The following is a 27,992-nucleotide window of genomic DNA, read 5'->3' as shown; positions in this document are numbered from 1 at the left end:
ATAGGTAGACCTCAACTATGGGAGACAAACTGAGAAAAAAAAATCCAGAAAATCACATTGTCTGTTTTTTTATCATTTTATTTGCATATTATGGTGGAAAATAAATATTTGGTCAGAAACAAACAATCAAGATTTCTGGCTGTCACAGACCTGTAACTTCTTCTTTAAGAGTCTCCTCTTTCCTCCACTCATTACCTGTAGTAATGGCACCTGTTTAAACTTGTTATCAGTATAAAAAGACACCTGTGCACACCCTCAAACAGTCTGACTCCAAACTCCACTATGGTGAAGACCAAAGAGCTGTCAAAGGACACCAGAAACAAAATTGTAGCCCTGCACCAGGCTGGGAAGACTGAATCTGCAATAGCCAACCAGCTTGGAGTGAAGAAATCAACAGTGGGAGCAATTAGAAAATGGAAGACATTCAAGACCACTGATAATCTCCCTCGATCTGGGGCTCCACGCAAAATCCCACCCCGTGGGGTCAGAATGATCACAAGAACGGTGAGCAAAAATCCCAGAACCACGCGGGGGGAACCTAGTGAATGAACTGCAGAGAGCTGTGACCAATGTAACAAGGCCTACCATAAGTAACACACTACGCCACCATGGACTCAGATCCTGCAGTGCCAGACGTGTCCCACTGCTTAAGCCAGTACATGTCCGGGCCCGTCTGAAGTTTGCTAGAGAGCATTTGGATGATCCAGAGGAGTTTTGGGAGAATGTCCTATGGTCTGATGAAACCAAACTGGAACTGTTTGGTAGAAACACAACTTGTCGTGTTTGGAGGAAAAAGAATACTGAGTTGCATCCATCAAACACCATACCTACTGTAAAGCATGGTGGTGGAAACATCATGCTTTGGGGCTGTTTCTCTGCAAAGGGGCCAGGACGACTGATCCGGGTACATGAAAGAATGAATGGGGCCATGTATCGTGAGATTTTGAGTGCAAACCTCCTTCCATCAGCAAGGGCATTGAAGATGAAACGTGGCTGGGTCTTTCAACATGACAATGATCCAAAGCACACCGCCAGGGCAACGAAGGAGTGGCTTCGTAAGAAGCATTTCAAGGTCCTGGAGTGGCCTAGCCAGTCTCCAGATCTCAACCCTATAGAAAACCTTTGGAGGGAGTTAAAAGTCCGTGTTGCCAAGCGAAAAGCCAAAAACATCACTGCTCTAGAGGAGATCTGCATGGAGGAATGGGCCAACCTACCAACAACAGTGTGTGGCAACCTTGTGAAGACTTACAGAAAACGTTTGACCTCTGTCATTGCCAACAAAGGATATATTACAAAGTATTGAGATGAAATTTTGTTTCTGACCAAATACTTATTTTCCACCATAATATGCAAATAAAATGTTAAAAAAACAGACAATGTGATTTTCTGGATTTTTTTTTCTCAGTTTGTCTCCCATAGTTGAGGTCTACCTATGATGTAAATTACAGACGCCTCTCATCTGTTTAAGTGGTGGAACTTGCACTATTGCTGAATGACTAAATACTTTTTTGCCCCACTGTATATATATATATACATACATACATACACACACACAGTAGATGTGTTTTAACGAACATTTCAGCACATAAATCCATTAGATGTCGGTTTTGCAAGCCTGCGAGAAAATCTCGCATTACGGATGCCATACGGATTACATACGGAGGATGACATGCGCAAAATACGCTGACACACCCTGACTACGGATGACATACGGATCACTATTTTGGGAACATTTCTGCGTATTACGGCCGTAAAAATCGGACCTTATTTTCATACGTTGAGTGTGACACCGGCCTTACTAGTATTTTCTTTCCTCTTCATCTTGTCCATCACAACAAAACAATGCCCCCCCCGTGTCTGGTCCCTCTTTTATTCATCTGTCTCCACTCCACATCCTCCTTGCACCTCCTTTGACACTGGCTCATGAAGGTTTATATTATAACCCCTATTTATTAGCAATCCTCTCAGTTTTTGCTTGTCTCAGCTCCTTCCCCCATCTCCTCATAGATTGTATCAATTATATGTCCAATCCCGGAAGTACAACCTGTGGGGCCACAAAGGGCCCCAAGAGGTAAGGGGTCCCATTATTACCTCCAAAGCAGGTTCATTATGATGATGTAAGGGGTCCCATTACTACCTCCAAAGAAGCTTCATTATGATGAGGTTAGGGGTTCCATTGCTACCTCAGAAATTGTGGATTATGATGAGTTGCGAAGGGCTTATATACTGTTCTTGCACATGGGCCCTGTTCTATGTCCTAGCGGAAAGTTCTGTGGAATATGTTATGTTACATGAAGAATTATTAGAAGTATAAAAAATGCAGTCTGGGAACATTTTTATCATATGGACAGAAAGAAATCAACATCTAGCAACCAGTAACTCTGTAAATCTCTTACTAGGGGCTTTATTCCCGATTTACGAGCCTCCATCCTATTCCTCAGCTGGACTACAGGACGCTCCCCGACTGTCTGAACCTTATTGTCTTGTGTGGACCAGAAGTCTCTACTTACGGGACTGCGAGACTCCCATTGAGGCTTTCATAGGAATGCATAAAGAAATGGACATACAGTCCACCAATAAGATGCTGTGTGATTCAATCAGTTCAGAGTGCAGGTCACTTGGTACAGATGAGAAATGGAACAGACACACACACCAGGAATAGAGGCCCTCGTGAGTAGAGTAGAGCGAATTTGTTTCGATTCAGTACCGAATACGATCGGCATTGAATATTGCTTTTTGCAATATTCGTCGAACACAGCCGAACGTCATTAGAGACAATGGGAGTAGAAATTACCGAATATGTTTGGAACCGATCAAACATACTTTCGGCACGAACAGAGTTCGAATATGGCACAACTATGGCAAATTCAGATTCGGTAACCAAATCCGAACAAATTCGCACAACTCTACTCGTGAGTACATTACACATGTTTTATTTTATTTTTTTCACGAGGATGAACTATCCTATTGTGATGGACAGAATGAAGATACTCAAAACAGAAGAATATTGAAAATATTAGGATTGGTAATATTCTATAAACCACATTCTTTTTAAACTGGATGTATAATTTAATGTTATTACCGCTGATCTACTGTCATTGCTACAAAATTTTGTCTGGATAGTGCCCACAGTACACAATATTACAATAGTATTGTATTTATTTTATAATGAAACCAAGGTCTCAGGATCTGTAGCCAAAGGGCCTCATTAACCCATAGAATGCCAAAAGTGTGTCTGGGCAAGTGTTAAAGGCATGAGCACACAGACACCAAACCGAGGCAAAAATTGAACAGAATGCACAGCAATGTAAAAACGTCATTGCTGTGCACATGTTCAGTCTTTAGTTACTTCTTATACTGCTGGCTTTTTCCTGAAACGGTTTTACCGGCGTCTTAAAGACATCGTGAGCACATAATCCTTAAAAAGGGGAACAGCACAAAGTAGTAGTGGACTGACCTTTTGGATATAGGCTTTAAGACCGTGGTCAGAAAGGGTCTGCAGCTCCTTAGTCAGAAGGAGCAGTTATTAAGGCCTCATTCACAGGTCAGTATTTTTTTTCATCAGTTTTTGTATGCAAAACCAGGAGTGTCTCCAAAACACAGAACAGGTTTTTTGTTTTTTTTTATAGTTTTTCACTATAATTAGTTCCACTCCTGGCTTTAGCTTACAAATACTCTCAAAATATGTGGACTAAATACTGACCACAGCTAAGGCCAATCCAAAATTCAAAAATAAAAACTGATGATGCACCCCCAACAAATGTTAGGAATTAATATATGGTTTTTCATCAAATTGTTCGCATGGCCAACAACTTTGACAAGAGAAAATGTTAGGCTTATTATTTTCAAAATTTTGGTCGACGTCAAGAATTTTGAGTGGTATGCGAGCACTTGGAAGAGTGTAAGAGTTTATGATACAAGTATGCTTCTTACTCCTTTGGTGAGAGGTGATACTTGAATGTGTACGCCTGCTGTAATTTTCATATGTCAGCTGTTAGTAAAACCACAATGGTCTTCCTATTCATACCGTATTATTATGTCAGTTGTTCATTGTAGGTGACTCTTTATTTATGAAAACAGTGGCCTTTGTGGGAAGTGTTGTGTAATGTGACCACTACACGGGACAGGCTGGCATCTCACTATTATATTAGGTTACCCTGGCTCTCCTTATGAATACTTGTCACATGAACAATTGCTTCTATTCATGACAATTGACTGCAATTAAACTCAGACTGTGATACAAATGTAACATAAGGCTTCCCCCACGGAGTTTAACCCACAGCGGGGCTTCATTGTATACTGAATTTAAATTAGGACACCTACATGACAAGTAGTTTGGGAGGCTTACATTGTTTTGGGGACCTGGAAAATTTATACAAGAGATATTCAAAATCTACATAACATGTATCTTCAATAAAGCATTTAACGATGGAAATGTATAGAGATAAGTGGAAATAAATATAGTAATTCAGTAGGTCACAGCGATATTCACGGGTACAAAAGGGGATGTTCTCCAGCACCAACAGTAAGTAGTTAAAACTTAGCTTTTAATCATAAAAGCCTAAAAATAAAACAATTGGCAGAATGTGCACATATCATGCTTACGTGTTTCAGGTAGAAAACCCCTTAAATCATAGCAATAATTAAAGGTTGTTCTACCAGAAACATGCAGTATAAGTTTTCTTTTTGTTAATATTTGCAAATTCCGCTTTTTGAAAAACATTTTTTTTTTTATTTATTTATTTTTTTAACATGCACATTCTGACTTTTTTTTTTATCCTATATGATTAAAAGGCAAAGCTTTAACTACTTTATTTGGTGCTGGAGAACATTCCCATATAGACCACTGAGAGCTATTTGACTTGAAAGTCAAAGCTCCGTGCACCACACCCAGACCACAGACTGTCTATCCTGGAAGATTGCTGGCCGTATTGACATTTTTTTGTAATATATTATATCTAATAATCAAAATGATTATTTTTAAGCATATTCTGCCCCAGTTTAGTTCAACTAGGATTTTCCAAAAAATAAATAAATCACTAAATCTGGCCATGCACATTAGATAGCCCCACTGGCCAAACTATCACATAAACGACAGATCTCTTCTGACCCCCCATACATGTGAACACTCATCGAAGCGTTCCTATACAGCTTATCAGAGCGATGCTACAAAGTCGTTTGGCAGCAGCTAATCTTACCAACAGAGAAAAGGATTGGGCATTTGAATTCCAACCACATAAACCTTACACCCAAATTCGCAGATTTGTCCAGCATTTATCTAATGAGAGTTACCATCTAAGAAAAATCAATGTACGGTACATACTTTTATGTATTTTTGGAGAAACAAACCCATTTTTTTCAGGCGTCATTCTAGTTGCACCAGTTTTGTTTTTTTCCCTAAGTTTTTTTCTATTCCTTCACGGAAGCAGGTAAACTGTCTAATTTTTTATGTATCAGTTAAAAACAGGTGAAATTCGGATAGAAAACTGAAGTACAAAGTATGACTTCCCGGCATTCATCCATGTCTAACGGATCCCCATAGACTTTAATGAGTTTCACCAGAGACATGGATCGGTTTTTAAAATTGATGTGTGCATGGGTCAATGAAACTTTATGGGTCAGTGCGCTTCCGAGAGTGAAAAAAAAATGGATTGCAGCAGCACGTGTCACATGGATATGTGAATGAATCTGTAGTCTAATGTATATGGACTCCTGTAGTCAGGCCTTTGGGAAAGCTAGTCACCACAACAGTAAGTAAAGACACCCAGATATTCAATTATAATGGTAGCCATATTTAAGGTCACTTAACTTTTCCAAAAATTCTATATACCGTAATAAAAAATAAAAAAAAGGATGAGCAGAATAAATGTAAAAAAATATTCTAATGAGTTGATTGACGCAAGCATGTGTTCAAGCTAGGGATTTTAGATTATGCCATGGAGTGATGTAAATTGTTTCAATCTCTGTTCAGAACTGTAAAATATGTTGCCACTATATATAGAACATAAAATAAAGTAATAAATAAAAACAAAAACAAAGAGATGAAGAAAGAAAGACTAGAAATTAGGGCAATTACATTGCTCCATTTTATTTTTTATTTTTTTTTTAATTTGCGGAAATGATCTTTAAAACACATTTCATTTGTAACATTATAACTTTTGATGCGACTATATGTGATAATGATAGACCCGATTTGTTTTGTAAATTCTTTAAAAGAAGCAGTTGATGGGGGGGGAGGGGATGAGGTGTTCCTTTTTTTCGATCGGTATTTTCAGATACATTACTCCCAATGATGCAGCATTCATCAACACAGTTGTAATGTAGGAAATATCTTATTAGTCTATTAATTTATAATTTAATGTCCGCCAGGCTTTCATCTTAATGGGGTTCTGACACTTCTAGCTCAAGTGCACCTGGATCTCCTTCGGGTGACTCTACTCAGTAAAGTACCACATTTACTCTGACAACTGTTTTTGGCCAAAACACCATTTCAGACTTTAAACCGTCTGGCCAATTGCCTCTGTATACAAACTTCTACAGACGGACTGATTAGGAAAAAATGTGGTGAAAAATATCTAAGGGCGTTCAATCAGAGTCCTCTAGTTTTACCTTAAATAATGTTTTTTTAAGCTCAGATGTATGTTTTCTCTGGAGGAAGTGTAGTCATCTTTTCAGTCGATGTTATTCTGCGGCACAGCTGTCTAGTTTGTTATTGACTTGCAAAATACACATAATGGCATATAGCTTTTGTCAAAATCTTCCATGGGACTACTGTAAAGTTACGTTTCACTATCATTTAGCCACTGAAATAGAAGTGCCAGTACTCATTGCCTAGCTGATGGCTATGTCTGATGATTCCCCATCCACAGAACGCTTGGCCCTACCGAGTGTGCCTGTATTCTCCATGTGAGAGGTGCTGCCAGAATGATATCTCCAATCAGAACAAAAGGATCAAGTGATTGAATTAGCTAAACAGGTACCTGATCCTTAGGTTTTCCGACAATCTTTCATGTACAGTCGGGAGGCCTCCATACCAAATAGATGGTTGGCGGTTCCCGTCGAAACAGGTGGATCCTTCCAAGTTTGTCAGACTTTAGTCCAATGTGTATGGGGGGCTTTAAAGGGAGTCAGCAAACACTGCCTTAAACATGTTATAACCGGCTGACGTGGAGCATAATGATAGCATTAAGCGTATACTCACCAGTTCAAAATGTTGCCATGGTGGTCCGATGAAGTCCACGGTCCTCGATTCTGTCTTGGGTGTTTGTGAATAGCAGTAAAGTGACCGCTAGTCAGAGACGCTCAGAGCCTCAATGTGCTCAGGGAGACCCGGTGACGATGAGGAGTGCAGACCACCACCCGGCATCTGTGACTACCGATCACTTTACTGATATTTACAGAATCAGGGACTATGGACTACATCGGAACTGCGTAGCAACATTTTGAGAAATTTGTGAATGGGAAAGGATCTATAGTCTTTATTTCCATCTTTTTATGTCTTGATTTCCATCTTTTTATGTCTGTCAGGTATCCTTTTCTGACAAAACACCTAATCATACAATCTATGCAATAAGGCTTAAATGCATAAGCAAACAATAACTCCAATAAATAGAAAAATCCAAGCAATTACATTATTTAATCGATCTCTTACGTGTTGCCCATACCCGGCTTATACTCCTTTATCACTTGCATACACGTTAGCAAGATTCCTACTATGGATTAACTCCTGTCTTTATAGGTGTCCCTGTTTTTAACCGTGGCGTCTCATTTTCTTTTATGTTTTTTTAAATATAAAGATTCATTATGATTTTAATGGCTGTCATCTTTCTATTTATTAAAGTTATAGGAAGGCTTCAGACCTGCATGGAATTTTTTGCTTTTTCTTTAATAAATTGGTGAATGAGGGATAGTTCAGAAAGAATGGGGGGGGGGGGGGGGGGGTCTTATTGAAATTTTAAAAAAGTTATGCGTGTTTAAATTGTTGATTACTGGGTTAGTAATGGGGATGTCTGACAGACAAGTCTCCATTACTAACCCAAGGGATGATGCCAGCTGTGATTTTTTAAAAATCACAACTGTCAAACCCAACTACCATCACCCCAGGGAAATCGGGAAGAGCCGATGTGATGCCCCCATTCTGGCGTGGCTGTGGGTTTGTATTTTTAGGCTGGGAAGGATCCAATATCCAGGGACCCTCCCTGCCTGATAATATAAGCCCACAGCTGTCTGTTTTACCGTTGCTGGTTGCCAAAAATAGGGGAGACCCTACGTCATTTTACAAAATGTACTGTATTTTTTAGGTTAAATCAGGCTAAAAACATCTATGGAAAACGCAATTACAACCCATATGCTTTTTATTTATTTATTTATTTTTTAAACTGCAAATTTACCTCATCGAATGCAAGTCACATGCAGCCCAATAGCCACAAAACATGCCTCAAGCATGGCGCTTGAGCACCTGCGATATTAAATGGAGCAATGAGTGCACCGAGCACCCCTGACGCTCGATCGAGGCTCATCACTAATGGCCACCTTTAGGGGCTGGCTCACGCGAGAGTATAACTCTGATGAATGCAATCCAATACAAATAGGTTTGCACAAAGACCAATGTTGTTCAATGAAGCAGTGCAGATCTTTGTCTTTTTCCAAAGCTTTAAAATAAAAAAAAAATATATATATATATATAATTTTTACATTGCAGTTCTGTAACATAGGAAGCTGTAAATGGTCCGGTAAATGATAAATAGCTGCTGAGTTTTAAAAAAATAATTGCATGTGGATGACAAGTGAGAAAAAAAATACATCGTCCCACCTTTCTGGATGAAAACTAGATCAATTTTTTGATGTGGGACTCCAGCCTTAGACCAAAGATTCTGAAAACTGAACTGATCTATGGCATCTGACTCCTGTTACCCCTCACATCCAGCATTATTAACCTATGGGAATGGTTGAGAAGCCCGATAGTGGGAGCAGCTCAGGCAACCTGCTTACAACTACGGTATATATCCCCAGAACTAGACAGACATCATGGGGAAAGCCATATTTGGGACTTTCTATTAGCAATGCCATGGAATAGTGCGACACTGACTTATCATGCCTTGTATAATAGATTACTTATAGTCACATAAAAAGAAATGATTTGCACTCACCATCATCCAGGTGTTCTCTGGACTTTTCATGATAAGAGTCCGGTCTTCTTCTTGAAAGCTGAGAAATATATATACAATGTGATTCTCTAGAAGATATTATTAGATTATCCAATTGCGCATCATACATAAACTTTACCATTGTCTAACCCTACCTATGGAGTACTAGGCCTACTACATGGATCCTGCTCTTGCGGATTGCTGGGAGTTCTCCTTTAACAATAAGGACCCTAGCAGTCATATACTGCCTGAACAGAATATACAATTAGAAGGAACGTCGGGGTAGACATAACCCCAACAATGAATCTGTCCTATTAACGCGCCATTTCCTTCCTGTGTAGGAACAAGGTATCTGATAATAACGTGCTTACTGAATTAGGGGGGCTGCCATCTGACAGCAATTACCCACTCTGCATCTGGTCATTAATCCACTTCCTCAGTGTTGGAAGTCCCAATTTTTTTTTTAAAATAAATACTCTTTGTACAGCTATGTTTTTGTTTTTAACTGCGGCCTTTAACTAAATATTATCACAGGATGTACTTTATGCAGGGAGTAACATTTACTCTAGAAGACGGTAAAAAATTAGCTTTTGCTCAATGACTGAAAGTTACGGCTACTGTCATGCGACTGTACATGCTCTCATCCGTAAGAATCTGATTCATTGTGCAGATCACATCGATCAAATTCTGATCCAATTCGTTAGGATAAAGTGAAGAAGATAAAGAAAATGTCTCCATGCTGTCAGTCTGTGGACTGCACTCAGATGTCATCCAAGTGCAGTCCAAAGTTTTCCATGGCTGAGTGTGATCTGAATACTGGATCAAACTTAGACATTCTGTGATTTTTTTCCCCGGAAGCAGCTCTGTCCAAGGAAAAATAAAAAATGAAAAATCAGACATGTGCATAACATTGGTCTGAGTGCGATCCAATGTTTTGTTGGATTTCATTTGCACTGAACATAGGGTCATGTGCACATCCTCTTAAAGGAACTTTTAGATAAAGTAATCCAAATAAAGGACTGCGGATTCTAAAGGGAATTGGTCACCAGGTTTTTGCCACTTAATCTGACAGCAGAATAATGTAGAGACAGAAACCCTGATTCTAGCAATATGTCACTTACTTGGCTGCTTGCTGTAGTTTTGATAAAATCTAAATTTGATCAGCGGAACATCATCACTAGAGGACTGGTAAACCTGCTACCTTGTAGTCCTCCATATTTAGAATCTTTGTATAACCCTGCTCCCGATAGGCAGCTTTCTGCCTATGCACATTGTGTACAGAAAGCTGTCAATCAGTAGTATAGGTGGGATTATACAGAGTTCAACATTTTGAGAACTGGTAGATGTGCAAAAGAAAAAAAAAACCCTCTGTAATTTTATCAAAACTACAGCGAGTAGCCCAGTAAGTCAAACATTGCTGGAATCTGGGTCTCTGATCCTACATAGATGTGGTAGTAAACTCCTGGTGACAGATTCCCTTTAAGGTCCTGTACGTATTGGGTTAATTTTTAGCTGAACTTCTACATTTTTGGGGACCAGTCTATCTTTCCAGGCTGTTAGAGGCAGCTTAAGGGTATGTGCACACGCTGCGGATTTTGCTGCGGATCCGCAGCGGATTTGACGCTGCGGATCCGCAGCAGTTTTCCCAAAGCTTACAGTACCATGTAAACCTATGGGAGAAAAAAAACTCTGTGCACGTGCTGAGGAAAAATTCGAGCGGAAAAGCAGCGGATTATTTTCCGCAGCATGTCAATTCTTTGTGCGGATTCCGCAGCGGTTTTCAACCAGCACCAATAGGAAAGTGGAGTTGAAAACCCGCAGAGGAATCCGCAGAAGAAACCGCGAGAAAATCCGCAGTGGTTTTGCACGGCGGATTTTCCAAATCCGCTGCAGAAAAATCCGCAGCAGAATCCGCAGCGTGTGCACATACCCTTACGTCTGCAGCCTAGGAGAAGCAACGGACAGGGGGGCCAAGGCTGGCAGCATCCAGCGAGCTTCAGACCGCCACGAGCCTTCCTAGGTAACAGTCCAGACTGCGGGGCGGCCAGAAACCGAGACCAGGAGCTGTGCAGTACAGAATTAACCATTCCTGCCCAAACCGAGGGCAGCATGCATCATCCGCCGGCTGTAGGGTCACAGCCATGTATGTTTGTGAGAGTGTGTGAGAAGGACGAAGGAATACACAAATTACCAGATAAATAAAAAAAGCAGCATATATAGGACCAGACATTGAAAAACAGGTAAAAAGAGCAACTAAGCACCAATAATATCCATGAGTCTGCAGCTGGGAAGGTAGAGAGCAGATAAGAAAGCCAAAAGGAACAGACAAGTAATAATAGCAAGTGCATGAGTAGATAAAAAATATATACACCCAGACCAAGAGGTCTTCCACCTGGAGAACACTGCTGTGGGCATGGTGCATGGGGTGAAGTGCCATGGGCACCATTGCAGCTTATGCGTGCTCCGTCACTGCTTGGTCTTATGTGCTGCTGTGAATAAAGCTCATTTCTTTTGTATTTCTCTGGTAGTTCCTGTAGTGTGTACTTCTTACCTTTGTCCTTGTCATACACCGCTTCTCTTGTTTGGCTCTGTGGGTGTTTCAGTTAATGGGGTTTAGTTTCTTTTCCAGACAAGGGGCTTGCCATCCCAATGACAAAGAACGGAGCATGCACGGCCCCCATTCTATGCAAACACTGCAATTCAAAGCCCTTTTGCCAGAATCGGTGGGGTTGCCAGTGGTGTGACCAACCTTATCAGCAAATTATCACTTATCCTGTGAATAATTACTTTTGCTGTTAGTGTTTTGCTATCACATCTGAGAATAGCATGATGTAGGGACAGAGACCCTGATTCCAGCGATGTGTCACTTTATCAAAACTACACCAAGCAGTCCAGTAAGTGTTTTATCAGCAGGAGATTATCATTAAAGTACCAGTAAACCTAACACCATGTAGTCCTCCATATTCATGAGCTCTGTATAACCCCACCCCACCTCTGATTGCCAGCATTCTGTGAACACTGTGCATAGGCAGAAAGCTGCCAATCAATGGTGTGGGTAGGGGTTATACTGAGCCCAGAATTCAGAGAACTCCTGGATATGCAGCAGGTAAAATAGTGATTTTATCAAAACTACAGAAAGCATCCCAGCAAAGGTCCATCTACACTGCTAGACTGTGGAAAGCGTGTAACCCAATAATTGGGCAGTCTAAACAAGTTGGCAATTACGCGGCAAATGAGCAAAACGTTCGCTTGTCGGGTGAATTGATCTTTAGGACTGCACAAAAGATCATCGTTCTCAGTAGTGCATCATCCTGTGCAAATTGCACCTGTGCTGCCGAGAATTATGGCAGCCTATGAGCACTGAGCGATCATTCAGCGCACATCTGTAGCACGGTCTGCCTAAACGGGCTATTAAAAGAATAGCTGATCAGCAAGAAAGTAGCTGATCGGCAGCTGTTTAGTGCCAAACATCTTGTAATGTAAATGGACCTTAAGTGACACATTGTTGGAATCAGGGTCTCTACCCCAGCAATAGTCTGCTCTCAAACGGCGAAACAAAAATCTGGTGACATATTCCCTTAAAGCTGTCCCTGCACATTTGCTTACAATTAATGAAAACTAAAAACTTATTTGTTGGCCATAGCAACCATAAACGGTTCAGATTTTTCTTTAAAAAAACAGCCCTATGAAAGCTGTACAGTGATTGGTTGTTATGGCCAATAATGAGGTTTTTTTTTGTTGTTGTTTTTTTAAAGACAGTTTTGATAAATCTGCCCCAAAAGGTTTAGCTTTTGGTAATAAGGAAGTTGGATAAGATGAGGTAGTGCTTCACACTTAAAGGGAATCTGTCACCCCGGGACGTATATGACCTATTAATATGGGCATACAGGTAATAGAAATGTTACACTAGTCCTACCTGTATGCCTCATATTAGTGGTCTTGTTGCTGAGAAATCTTATATTCTCTTTATGCTAATGATTTTTTCCAGGCTCCTGTGCGTGCAGTGCCTGGAAGAAATCCCTGCCCCCTGTCCTCACTGTAATACTACCCCCCTCCCTCAGTTACGGCCCTGGAATCCCACGCCTGCGCCCTGCACTCCCTCAGAAATCCATACCTCATCCTCCCTACTATGGGCGCTGCTTTCAGGGATCTTCTGTGCCGGCCCCTGGCTACTTCCGCTCCAGAGACCTCCGGTGTGCGCACCGATAAGGTGCACTTCCCACTTGCTCCCTGCATAGTCATTACCATTTACACATGGTTCCTAGCGATGGCTGTGCAGGCAGGAAGTGCGGAGAGCACTTTATCGGCGCGCACACCGGAGGTCACAGTAACTCGCCGGAGCCTGCGCAGAAGATCCCTGAATGCAGCGCCCATAGAAGGGAGGATGAGGTATGGATTTCTGAGGGAGTTAAAAGAGGTTTTCCCATCTTCAATATCCTATTCCAATATGTAGTAAATGGAATAATATGAATAATATTAGCAAATACCTCAAATTAGAAATGTATAGTTTTTCTGATTCTCCATGTCACTTAGCACTTGTGCAGGGCATTGCAGTAGCTTAGGTATCCATGGTTACAACAACTAAGGCCTCTTTCACACTTGTGTCGTTTTAGATCCATCGCAATCCGTTGTTTTGGGTAAAAAACGGATCCGGCAAATGTGCCCGCAGGATGCGTTTTTTGCCCATAGACTTGTATTGCCGACGGATCACGACGTATGGCGTCGTGCACTGGATGCGTTGTGTTTTGGCGGACCGTCGGCACTTCGGGTCCGCCATTTCCTACCACTCATGCGCGGCCGGAACTCCGCCCCCTCCTCCCAGGGACTTTACAATGGGCAGCGGATGCATTGAAAAACTGCATCCACTGCCCACGTCGTGACAAATTTTCACAACGTGCGTCGGTACGTCGCGCCGACGCTTAGCGACGGACCCGTACCAACACAAGTGTGAAAGAGGCCTAACAGCTAACTAACTCACTATATGAGTGGTTGTAAGTAACCATGGATACCTAAGCTACGGACATGCCCTGCAGCTGGGGTTGGCAAAATAGCTAGTCAGAAAAACTATACTATACTTCTATTTGGAGGTATTTGCCAACATTATTATTATTATTATTACTACTACTACTACTACTACTACACCTAGTACATATTGAGAAAGGATCTTGGAGATGGGAATGCCCCTTTAATTAAGGAAATATGAAAAACTGTTGATTGGTTTCTTTCTAAGGGGGGTTTACAGTAAAAATAATATTTTATGAAACTTCGCTTTCTGTAACTTTTCATCCATTCATAGTGGAGAGAGAAGGCGCATGCTCTGCCAAGTAAATAGGACCAAAACATGGCTATCATAGAAATCAAAATTTTGCCTATACAACCTACTGTAATCAATAAGTCATGACACCAGATAAATTTTGAAGGGCTTTTTTTTAAATTAACAAATTATGTATGATCTAGTTTATCCTTGGTACCCCCCCAAAAAAAAACACTGATGAGAAAAACACAGCAGGTACCATTTTGGTGTCAACTACTTGGCAGTTTCAGGGATTGTGTAGGCCGTAAAGATCAGATGTCACAAGGAGCAGGAGCCTTTATCACAACCACATTCTGCCTCCCCAATGGTCTAACACAGTAATTGCTGCAGACTGTATGAGGCTGAACTAAACAGGAGAGCCAGGTAAAAAAAGCCATGATAATTGAATAATAGGGAGTTAAGTACAGAGATAAGACCATAATCATTGTGAATGAGTTAATTTAAGGCCATGTGCACACGTTCAGGATTTTTCGCGTTTTTTTGCTATAAAAACGTGACAAAAACGCGAAAAAAACGCTAACATATGCCTCCTATTATTTTCAGTGTATTCCGCATATCTTGTGCAAATGTTGCATTTTTTTCCGCGAAAAAAAATCGCATCGCGGAAAAAAAAGCAACATGTTCATTAAAAATGCGGAATTGCGGGGATTCCGCACACCTAGGAGTGCATTGATCTGCTTACTTCCCGCACGGGGCTGTGCCCACCATGCGGGAAGTAAGCAGATTATGTGCGGTTGGTACCCAGGGTGGAGGAGAGGAGACTCTCCTCCACGGACTGGGCACCATATAATTGGTAAAAAAAAAAAGAATTAAAATAAAAAATAGTCATATACTCACCTTCGATGGCCCCCGGAGTGTTCCCGCCTATCACCGCTGCATGCTGCCGCTTCGGTTCCTATAGATGGTGTGGTTCAGGACCTGCGATGACGTCGCTGTCTTGTGATTGGTCGCGAGACCGGTCATGTGACCGCTCACGTCACCGCGACGTCATCGAAGGTCCTGAACCACATCATCTATAGGAACGGACGCCGCTGAGGATATCGGCTGTCTGCAGGTGAGTATAACCAATTTTTTTATTTTATTATTTTTAAACATTCTATCTTTTACTATTGATGCTGCATAAGCAGCATCTATAGTAAAAAGTTGGTCACACTTGTCAAACACTATGTTTGACAAGTGTGACCAACCTGTCAGTCAGTTTTCCAAGCGATGCTACAGATCGCTTGAAAAACTTTAGCATTCTGCAAGCTAATTACGCTTGCAAAATGCTAAAAAAAAAACGCGAAAAAAAAGGGAAAAAAAAACGCCAAAAAAAAAAAATGCGGATTTCTTGCAGAAAATTTCCGGTTTTCTTCAGGAAATTTCTGCAAGAAATCCTGACGTGTGCACATACCCTAAAGCTTTGTAAATACCGTATATTGTATTATCACGTGAGCATTCCCCTGTCAATGCAAAGATAACAATACAATTGGGAGGGTTCTACAAAATTGATATCATGTATCCGGAGAGATCCTCAACAATTCAACATACGTGGTAAAAAAATTCAGAGTAGGCAGCCATGTCCAAAACTAACAGGAAATAGATCCATAGGCTTTCTAGTTGGACTAATTATAAAGTCAGCCAGTGTAACCATCATAAAAAAAAAAAGAAATAGAAGAACCCAGGCAAGAGTATACCCCCGGGGAATAAACTCTCCTAGGCCAAACTATGCCCTGGGGTATATAATAGATTAGGCCAAACTAAACCCATCCATTTTATGAGCCCTTGAAATAACATCACTGATTTTCTTACCCGGTCTCTGATTGGTTGAGAAGTGTGCAGATCTCATGCTATCATACTCAGACTCACAGCTACTTTCAATGTGTGACTACTGAGAAGTGCGGTAGGATTATTTATCTCAAATTTGTGGAAGTCTAATATTTTTACTGATTGAAGTTTTTCTGCTTTAAGTAATATAAGAGTATGTATTTAGAAGTTTAAGATTTAAGTCTGTTATCTTCTCGCATAACTTACCTGAAAAACCTGAGCCCCTAAGATATTGAAAAATTAAGAAATTCTTGTGTATAGCACGCAACGCTACTGATAACAAGGGGAGTATAATCTGGCATGAGGGGGTGTGAAATGGCCCAGACCATAATATACCCAGGGTACAATCAAGCCTAGGCCTCTTTAACCCCTGGTATAGTCTGGGCTCAGGGAATACTATGGCCTATTATGGATACACTGACAATATAGCCAGAACTAGGTTTTTGTATGTGTCTAACCAATGGGAATTTTCATTCTGTTTACACGGTATATTATATGTTACACTATCAGATAGTATGCTTCCATACTAAAAGTGGATTTACAATAACCAAATATATCAGAAATGTGTCCTTCTGTTACAATTCAGACAGAGGTGTAATATTTTATATTTACAGATCAGGACTATTAATTGTAATATTCAACACAAAAACACGAATTTGCTACGTAAAGCTCCCCCAACGCCCCAGTCTCACTTGCCTGCATTACATTTCGCAGCATTGAACGTATTCTGCATCTACAAGGAGCAGCAGCTCATTCTTCTATAAGAACTATCAGATTTTAATATTCAGGAATTGATTCGCGCCAATATTTAGATTTGGCACTTATTCATGGCAAGACCAGAAAAAGAAATGTATTATTTGTAAGACATAGCCGAGTTCGGACGGCAGATTGCACGCCTGTTCTGTGATCACGGTGAACCCATTGACTCATGTCATCATCACAAGTCTCCGGCATGCCTGTCGCCACACTCGTGTCCTATTACTTATGCAATGGGAAAAATACAATGATGAAGAGAATCGGGCATAAAAATAATATTCTCTACATATCCTGATGCAATTAACCACCATGCTGGTTTTCTATATCGGGTCTGTGATCGTATCTCACGCTAAAACTTCATCAATATTTTAACAAAACCATGAGAACAATGTCTGCGTGGTTGCCCTATTTTTTTTCCTACATCACCTATACAGCCACTATATATATTTTTTTTATAGACTAAATTATCCTTTGCCTATGAAGTAATGGGACACACACCAAACTGTGTAATGTGGCAACATCTCCGGGTGGGCACACTTATTCCTGAGTGTATGTTTGCAAAATATGCCAATATCCCCTACACTGCATGTAGCTTCACCTGCATTCTGCTTTGCTTGTGTTGGCCCCAGCTGTCTATGGGGAACCTTACGTGATGACAGCTCAATTGTGAACACAAGAGCTCTCTGTCAGCAAGAATATACCTATAGGAGGTAACTGGCACCAAAGAGGTTAAAATAGAGATTAAAAATAACTACATGCCATATAAAAGAAACAGTATATGGTATATCAAACCCGATTTACTATTGTAAAAGACGGATTAATGAAGCATTTGTAAGATAAGACCATTCTACATCAACTAAACATCAAAGGTTCCAGGTCTACTGCAGAGGTTTAATGGAACTTGGAAACACTTCCACCATGGTCGGAAGGTCTTCTGCATAGAGGAAGATGAGGATCCGTGCCACAGATTCATTACATAATAAAACAATGAATGGCGGAAGGTTTCCTATAGAAAAGATGAGGAGCCACTTACATGAGATTGCCTTCATGCTCTATGAGTAGCTTCTTATGTGCCATCCATTATTTAAAGAATTCTCCATCTAGGTAAAGGGATGTCTCAGGTCTTAAAATGTACCACTCCATATAGAGAATTAATTATTAGGCCAAGTCACCTATGCTGGGGGCGATCTGGTGCCAAGATCACAATAATCACAATAATTAAAAATAGAGTTGGTGACATCTGTTTGGTTCATTGCAACTTCACAGGAGGCCATGGGAGTCCTGTGAACTTTCTCCTCAGTCTGGACACAGCCTTATGGTGCCCGTGTCATTCTGTGCAAGGTTCCACCAATGGAGGGGTTAATCTGTCACACAGAGTGAAAGCTGTTTATTCAATCACCACTGGCTCTTAATTAACCTTTTATATATCTATATGTACAGGCACAGCCTGATCTTCTGAGGGAGTTCCCAGAAATGGGTCAAATTACACTAAATTCAAAGAGCTGAGGCAGGGCTATAGTGTTACATGGGGTTAATCTAAGATTAGATAGGCTGGGAAAAGTTTACATACAGGCAAAGCAAAGCAGACACAGAACTTGGACTGATAAGGGAGACTCCAGTCATCTGTGGGTTGCCATTTCACTTGCTGGGAAACAATTAGTCTAAATGACAAGTGTCCTGAATATGCAATGTAGCAATTACACAAAACCTATGTCACCCCAGGAGTTCAACTTCCCAAGTCAGCTCTATTCATAGCATGGGGCCAAACCATGGCTCCTCCGCTGCATGGGGCCAAACCATGGCTCCTCCGCTGCATGGGGCCAAACCATGGCTCCTCCGCTGCATGGGGCCAAACCATGGCTCCTCCGCTGCATGGGGCCAAACCATGGCTCCTCCGCTGCATGGGGCCAAACCATGGCTCCTCCGCTGCATGGGGCCAAACCATGGCTCCTCCGCTGCATGGGGCCAAACCATGGCTCCTCCGCTGCATGGGGCCAAACCATGGCTCCTCCGCTGCATGGGGCCAAACCATGGCTCCTCCGCTGCATGGGGCCAAACCATGGCTCCTCCGCTGCATGGGGCCAAACCATGGCTCCTCCGCTGCATGGGGCCAAACCATGGCTCCTCCGCTGCATGGGGCCAAACCATGGCTCCTCCGCTGCATGGGGCCAAACCATGGCTCCTCCGCTGCATGGGGCCAAACCATGGCTCCTCCGCTGCATGGGGCCAAACCATGGCTCCTCCGCTGCATGGGGCCAAACCATGGCTCCTCCGCTGCATGGGGCCAAACCATGGCTCCTCCGCTGCATGGGGCCAAACCATGGCTCCTCCGCTGCATGGGGCCAAACCATGGCTCCTCCGCTGCATGGGGCCAAACCATGGCTCCTCCGCTGCATGGGGCCAAACCATGGCTCCTCCGCTGCATGGGGCCAAACCATGGCTCCTCCGCTGCATGGGGCCAAACCATGGCTCCTCTGCAGCATGGGGCCAAACCATGGCTCCTCTGCAGCATGGGGCCAAACCATGGCTCCTCTGCAGCATGGGGCCAAACCATGGCTCCTCTGCAGCATGGGGCCAAAACATGGCTCCTCTGTTGCATGGGGCCAAAACATGGCTCCTCTGCAGTATGGGGGCAAAAGATGGCCACCCCACCACTTTCTCTGTACATATAATAGGTCTGGAAGAGCTGCGACATCACACAGTGTAAACTGTAAGGATGATAAGCCCAATGCCATAGCCTGTATATAAGGATGATAAGCCGAATGCCATAGTCTCTGTAAAGGAAACATGGTATTGGACTTATTATGACAGCTACATTTCCTAATGCCATGTACAAATAAAGTACATACATGATGGCATGGCCCACACAGAAATGGAAAATCTGTTTTATTAGTGGATTTTGACTATTAAAAGCAGAAGTGTTGCTTTATGAGTGAAATAACCGTACTGTTGGGAGCATTAATGATGTTATTTCATGGAAAATCATGTTGGTCCTGAATGCATTAACACATGAATGGTTCTAACAAGGAAATCCCTAGTCAAGTAAAAAATTTAAAAAAAAACTTTAATATTAATATATATATATATATTTTTTTTTTTCCATTAGCTTGTAAAAGTTTGAAAAGTAACAGTAGTAATGGGCATCTTATTTCAATAATAAAAAAGAATTACAGTGTATTCTTAAAAATTGCCAATTAAAAGGTATAATAGTAAGATCTAAACTCCAAGTACACATCTGTGGCATATTGTTGCCGTTTTGTTTTAACCTAAATCTTAAACATAGATTTGCTGTGACACATTGTTAAATAAGTTCGGCTGCACTCTGCAACGACCATAAAAGTGTATCTTTATGGAAATATACATCATTAGATCACAATAGGAACTAATCACAACCCTAACAACTGCCAAGATGCCCCATTGCAATGTTATATTCTACATTGTTATAGTTTATCTTAGTAACAGATTTCTAACTTTATTGATTGTTTGGTGTTTTATTGGGTAAATATTTACAATACGGGATAAGCCATCTAAATGAAATATCCTTGCACCAGGATCACTGCTCCCATGGCCAATGGAGGTGACACATGGCAAGGCCAAGGAGGCATCTACAGTAATTCAGAGAAGGTCATAGAAAAAAAAAAAACACACAAGAGGGAACTGCAAATTGTGTTTCCAGATTTTCTATTCCCGCATATTGTGGATCACAAATACACAACATTCTTTGGGATCTCCATATTATTGTGTGTCATTAGTGACTACACTCCTAAAGACAGCACAGCCAAGGGATAACCTAACCATGCATATCCTGATGAAGAACTGACAAAAAAGTCATGACAAATCTTTAGGTCTAGATGTGAAATAATAGCTGCCAGGATTATGGAAAGTTATGGTTCACCTGTGACAAAATGGTCCAACATCTGCACGTGTCAGTGACCCCTGCTCCAGGCCAGGTGTGGAGAAAACCCTTAATTCTCCTACCTGCTTATCAGGACAATTGTCATCTAACTGAACCTAGATTTTAAGCAGAAGTGTGTTCATGACCCAACCACTGTATGACCATAATATCTCCTATTAAAATAAACATAGTAACCATTCACTAGAAAAACAATGCATGCTGACACAATGTGCCATATGAAGAGCAGTACACACTGGAGAACCATCATCAGGACAAGGGGCAGTTCACACTGGAGAACCATCATCAGGACATGGGGCAGTACACACTGGAGAACCATCATCAGGACATGAAGCAGTACGCAGTACACACTGGAGAACCATCATCAGGACATGGGGCAGTACACACTGGAGAACCATCATCAGGACATGGGGCAGTACACACTGGAGAACCATCATCAGGACATGGGGCAGTACACACTGGAGAACCATCATCAGGACATGGGGCAGTACACACTGGAGAACCATCATCAGGACATGGGGCAGTACACACTGGAGAACCATCATCAGGACATGGGGCAGTACACACTGGAGAACCATCATCAGGACATGGGGCAGTACACACTGGAGAACCATCATCAGGACATGGGGCAGTACACACTGGAGAACCATCATCAGGACATGGGGCAGTACACACTGGAGAACCATCATCAGGACATGGGGCAGTACACACTGGAGAACCATCATCAGGACATGGGGCAGTACACACTGGAGAACCATCATCAGGACATGGGGCAGTACACACTGGAGAACCATCATCAGGACATGGGGCAGTACACACTGGAGAACCATCATCAGGACATGGGGCAGTACACACTGGAGAACCATCATCAGGACATGGGGCAGTACACACTGGAGAACCATCATCAGGACATGGGGCAGTACACACTGGAGAACCATCATCAGGACATGGGGCAGTACACACTGGAGAACCATCATCAGGACATGGGGCAGTACACACTGGAGAACCATCATCAGGACATGGGGCAGTACACACTGGAGAACCATCATCAGGACATGGGGCAGTACACACTGGAGAACCATCATCAGGACAAGGGGCAGTACACACTGGAGAACCATCATCAGGACATGGGGCAGTACACACTGGAGATCCATCATCAGGACATGGGGCAGTACACACTGGAGATCCATCATCAGGACATGGGGCAGTACACACTGGAGAACCATCATCAGGACATGGGGCAGTACACACTGGAGAACCATCATCAGGACATGGGACAGTACACACTGGAGAACCATCATCAGGACATGGGGCAGTACACACTGGAGAACCATCATCAGGACATGGGGCAGTACACACTGGAGAACCATCATCAGGACATGGGGCAGTACACACTGGAGAACCATCATCAGGACATGGGGCAGTACACACTGGAGAACCATCATCAGGACATGGGGCAGTACACACTGGAGAACCATCATCAGGACATGGGGCAGTACACACTGGAGAACCATCATCAGGACATGGGGCAGTACACACTGGAGAACCATCATCAGGACATGGGGCAGTACACACTGGAGAACCATCATCAGGACATGGGGCAGTACACACTGGAGAACCATCATCAGGACATGGGGCAGTACACACTGGAGAACCATCATCAGGACATGGGGCAGTACACACTGGAGAACCATCATCAGGACAAGGGGCAGTACACACTGGAGAACCATCATCAGGACAAGGGGCAGTACACACTGGAGAACCATCATCAGGACATGGGGCAGTACACACTGGAGAACCATCATCAGGACATGGAGCAGTACACACTGGAGAACTATCATCAGGACATGGAGCAGTACACACTGGAGAAGGATCATCAGGACATGGAACAGTGTATACACACTGGAGAACTATCATCAGGACATGGAACAGTACACACTGGAGAAGGATCATCAGGACATGGAACAGTGTATACACACTGGAGAACTATCATCAGGACATGGAGCTAGCCTCTTTACTATTGGTACTAGGTTTGGGGAGTTTTGCACACTTGTGGACTTTGAAGTTTTCCTGGAAATTACATGCTAACCCTATTCCATGTAAAGCAGCCCACCCCATGAGCCCCACTTGTAGTTACCTCATGGCTGTTGTTGCTGGGGGTGATCTCAGTCTCGTTCACCAAAGAAGACTTGATGTCTGCTAGGTCTCCTTCCTCCTCCGGATGGCTGATCTCGGCATAGATCTTCTCTTTCTGGGGATCCCCTTCATCTTTGAATGGGATCATCTCATCAGTGGCACACAGCTCAGGGTCCCCACCACCTCCATTGCCTCCTCCGGCTCCAGAGAGCTGAGGCATGGCTGTGACAGGAGAAGACACCAGCACTGCTCAGCACAGAGGATCAGAAATCACACAAAAAATGCCAAATCTCCCCCAACCTAATCAGATCCAGCTGATCCCGATATCCACGCTGCAGGAGGACCTGCTGGAGACGAGCTCCTGGGAAGTTCCTCCACGCTTCACCTGTGCCCGGCGCTCCTGAGATCGGGGCTCCCGGTGTCACCAGCACAACTTTCTGCTCTCTCTGTGAGCGTCACATGGAAGGCGGCAGAGAGCAGACCAAAGTTTGTTGTGACTGTGAGTAAGATGGCAGTGACTCAGGGCTGAGTGCACCAGGATGTCTGAGAAGTAACTTGCAGCCACTCGTGCAGGACTGATCCTGACCCTGGAGGTCAGACAGCAGCGCATGGACCCCACAAGGCACAGCTCCGGTGTCCCCCACAATCCCCGGGTCACTCCATAAGGTTCCTCTGCAGACCCCGGGACACGTCCTGCTCTAGCTCTGGGTGGGATTGTGTGCTCCCGTGTGTTTGTGTAATGTAACTTTAACATCCCCCTCCTCCCGAGCCCCCTCCTCCCCCGCTCTGTCTGCTGGAGGGGAGGAGGCGGCGGTGGGAGAGATGAAAGGGAAGCGCCGCACTGACTGACAGCCGCTGATAGGGAGGGGAGCAGGCACACAGGGCAGGAGGGGGCCGAGAGCAGGCACACAGGGCAGGAGGGGGCAGGAGGGGGCCGAGAGCAGGCCGGACTGAAATACCCCTAATAACTGCAATTAGGGAGACAGAGCCAATAAGTGGGGCAGGTGGACAGGTCCTGGATGGGCCGGGGAGCTGCTGGGACCTTCATGCATGTCTGTGTATACATATATGTACACAGACATTATACGCACACACAAAAAAAAAAAAAAATATATATATATATATATATATATATATATATTGTGTGTGCGTATAATGTCTGTGTACATATGTGTATATATATATATATATATATATACAGTATATATATATATATTCATGTGTGCGTGCATGTATATATGTGTATAGTGAGTGTGTGTGTATATATTTTTTTTTCTGTCGATATATGTATGTATATATAATGTATATAAATGAGTAAGTATGCTTCATCATGTACAGTTGCAGGTATGCTTCACATATGTATACTTGCACACTGTCAGATATATATATATATATATATATATATATATATATATATATATATATATATATCAGCACCAAAAGAAAACAAAGGGTGTAAAAAATCCTTCCAGGTATATACCAAACCTCATGCTATAATCCAGAAAAGTGAAGGCAGCACTCCAATAGAAAAAATAAAGGTGGTTTATTGGCCCATGTGCGACGTTTCAGTCAAGGCTTGAGAAAGGTCCACATCCTGGACTGAAACGTCGCACATGGGCCAATAAACCACCTTTATTTTTTCTGTTGGAGTGCTGCCTTCATTTTTCTGGATTATATATATATAGTACTAAAATGCAAGAAGTATATGTGACATGCTTGACATAGTGTGAGAATCCCTCATTATGCATGTATATATAATAGTTAAATCTAGGGGGCAAGCAGCGGGGGGCTCGCTAATACTCGTAGGCTGGGGGAGTATAAGCTGAGATCAAACAGAACTACCACCATATAGCTCTGAATGATGAAGGCTATAGCAGGGTCTCGGCCGTATTTCTAGCAGAGGATGCGGGAGCCGTGCTGCTGGGTCTATCCGCTCCTATACGGAGAAGGCCATCGGGGGTCCTGAGGTGAGCGCACTCCTTGCTGATTGATGCTGTTGGCCCCCACTGGCACCCACCACACCGCAGCTATAACAGACAGGCTGCCAATCCTCAGTGACATAGCCGGGATATGGCTGAGGGTCTCCTTGTACCCATCTCTGTGCCCTGCCCCAGTGCCTCTCTGCCATTACCAGGGACGGTATAGAGGGCACATTCTCATGTAGAAGCTGGTGACACATTAGTGCAGAATCACTCAGTTTGCCTCCCTAAATCCTATCCCCCTCTCATGCTAATTGCTTGGATTTGCATACTAATTTTTCGAGCACCTTTCCCTGCCCAAACTCCACTGCAGGCGGGGATATAGGGCAGGCACAATGAGGCAGGGGCACAGCAGCACCCCAGCTCCTATTAGTAACAGGACAGATTGTGTATGTATATATATGTGTGTGTATATATATGTATATATATATATATATATATATATATATATATATATATATATATATATATATATATATATATATATATATATATATATATATATATATTAGTATTTACCGGACACACAGCTGATCTCTGGAGAGACAGAGGACTGCTCTTAGATAAACATTATACAGCACAGGTAGAAGATAGGATCAAGAGATGATAGATTAACTAGCAGTACAATATTAATTTATATTTAATTTAGTGTCTGCATTTAATATTAAAGACCACTTAATGGTTCCTACATGTTGAAGTCTTACTTTAGTAATATTTAGCATCATCTGATACATTGTTTCCATTAGTAATTTATTAACACTTACTGAAAAGTGCGATTTTTTTTCTGAACTGTATATACACATGTAATCTCAGGATTTGTAGAACCGGTTATACATGTGCACATCTGGATTTCTTTCTCTACAGTGCCATAAATATTTTCATTAGGAGTGAAATAGTATTTTCTCCAGATCTTATAAAAGAACAATATCTCCTAAATTGCATATAATAAATGAAACAATGTTATGACTGACTGATTTGTCTCTTCTCCAGCAAGTACACTGATGGCTCTCCAGCTTGGTCGTCTTAGATTGTAAGCAGTGATGTCTCCTATTAATTCATGTTACTGTCATGTTTGTATCACATTGTACAGCACCACAGATGATGATGACAGATAAAACAGCAAAGACATAGTAATAAATAGTAATACTGCATTTTTAACCATTTGTGTTGGATCCTATGAAAATCATTATGTCAATGGCTGGTTTGTCATATTCTGTGCACTAATGAATTTCAGGTTTGTTTTCTTGCTTCAAGTAGAGAGGAAGTTGTAAGACTGCAGGGTGTTTATTCTAGCCTGAGCAGAGGTCTGAAGCTTCATTACAGGAGATGCCATGTTCTGCAGCCTCCCCTATCTCCAAACTCTTTCATGTGGGCAGCACTTCTCCCACTCCCATTTTTTCCTCTCATCTTTAGTTTTTTTTTTGTTCTATTAGATCCAAAAAAGGCTAAAATGATTTATGTCTAGGACATGAGCTCAGGAAACCTCACCAGCACGCATTTTTAACTGTAGACAACACAAACCTGCAGGAATATTTAGGGGAGGAGGAGATTACAGTGATAAGGGGGAGTAGGAAAGGATGCTGATTATTATGAGAGCAGGAAAGGAAAAAGCTGGAGGGAAACAGACATCAAAATACTTTTTTTTTCTACCCGTTTCCTTTTAAATCACATCTGTGCTTGAGCCAGATCTGTAAGAAATTGAGTGTGTCTCTAACAAATAACACTAATACCATTATAAGACACCAAGCCAACTGATATGCATGATCAATATATTTCACATCTTCAATATATACATTTACATTTTAGATTTTTTTCTTTCATATCTTATTTATAATATGTTGAAACATCAGTAACCTGTAATAATTTTGTACTAATTAATAAAAAGAAATATACTGTTATATTTACCAACATGTTGGAGATAACAGCTGCAATAATCTATTTGTTATTATGAATTTCATTAGAGAATTATAATTAAAAAATGATTGAGAACACTGACAATAATACTGCATAATCCCAATATGAAGAAACACATTTTGTTTCCATTTAGCACATGACATAAGCATTGAATAAGTATGATCTGAACCAAATACTATGGTTATATGAGCCTAGAAAAATGTGGAAATAATTAGGGGGAATAATTGTTTACGATAAAAAATATATTATTGTTACATTTACTATTATTTATTGTTATGTTATATTCACAGAAATGCAATGCTGGATTTTGTGACTATAAAAGCAAGATTGTAAGCTCTCACCAGCAGGGTTGTTTTATTTTGCTTTAATCATTATATTATTGTTAACATTGTTACTTATGACTGTTGTGTTCAAAACTGTTTAACTGTAAAGTGCTGCGGAATATGTTGGCGCTATATAAATAAAGATTATTATTATTATTATTTGGCAACATCCTAATCTGTTAACTTTGTTTTATAGGCCTAATCAAATTAAGGATGACAGGTAATGTCCAACCTGTTCGTAAAAATGTGTTTTACTTGTAAATAACAGCACAGCAATAATATTGTTCATGGTAGGTCCTACCCCGCCGCCTTCTCAAAATCCTACTGGAATAAGACTGCGTGCTTACATGAGTTTTTAGTGAGTTTATTATACTGCATATTTGAAAAAAAAAAATGCAACTAACCTATGCAGAAATGGTGCTGAAAAGCTCATTGTGGGAACATAGCCTAATAATCTCGCAGACATTTTGATACATTTTGTATCAGGTTCAGTTCCCACAATAAGTTTCTAGCGGGTTTTTGACACTGTGCATTTTCACCGTGCAAAAATCTCAGTGTTTTACAATTCCAGCAAAATGGATGGGATGTAGAGAGATCTCATGTCCACTGCGCTTTTTTATTTCTATGCTGCATAAACTGGCCTGTAGTGTGTTTTTGAAATCCCCAACATGTCGTTTTCTCTTGTGAGTTTTATGTACTGATTTT

General features: G+C 41.8%; 1 protein-coding gene across 3 annotated transcripts in view; it reads right to left on the bottom strand.

Annotated features, from left to right (window-relative positions):
- The window catches only part of LEF1 (lymphoid enhancer binding factor 1), a 216,433-nt gene extending 192,599 nt beyond the window's left edge, over window positions 1-23,834 (bottom strand). For all 3 annotated transcript variants that reach the window (XM_077278999.1, XM_077279004.1, XM_077279003.1), the window contains exons 1-2: window positions 23,073-23,834; window positions 9,150-9,207 (exon numbers count right to left, since the gene is read on the bottom strand). In XM_077278999.1, coding sequence (XP_077135114.1) covers window positions 9,150-9,207; window positions 23,073-23,291 — 277 coding nt within the window. In that variant the 5' untranslated portion in view covers window positions 23,292-23,834. The remainder of the gene's footprint in view (window positions 1-9,149; window positions 9,208-23,072) is intronic.
- Between the last annotated feature and the right edge of the window lie 4,158 nt (window positions 23,835-27,992).

The sequence above is a fragment of the Ranitomeya variabilis genome, chromosome 1, assembly GCF_051348905.1.
Source record: "Ranitomeya variabilis isolate aRanVar5 chromosome 1, aRanVar5.hap1, whole genome shotgun sequence".
In the NCBI taxonomy this organism is placed as follows: Eukaryota; Metazoa; Chordata; class Amphibia; order Anura; family Dendrobatidae; genus Ranitomeya; species Ranitomeya variabilis.
Note: the sequence above shows the minus strand (reverse complement) of the source record. Positions and strands in the feature narration are given on the sequence as shown.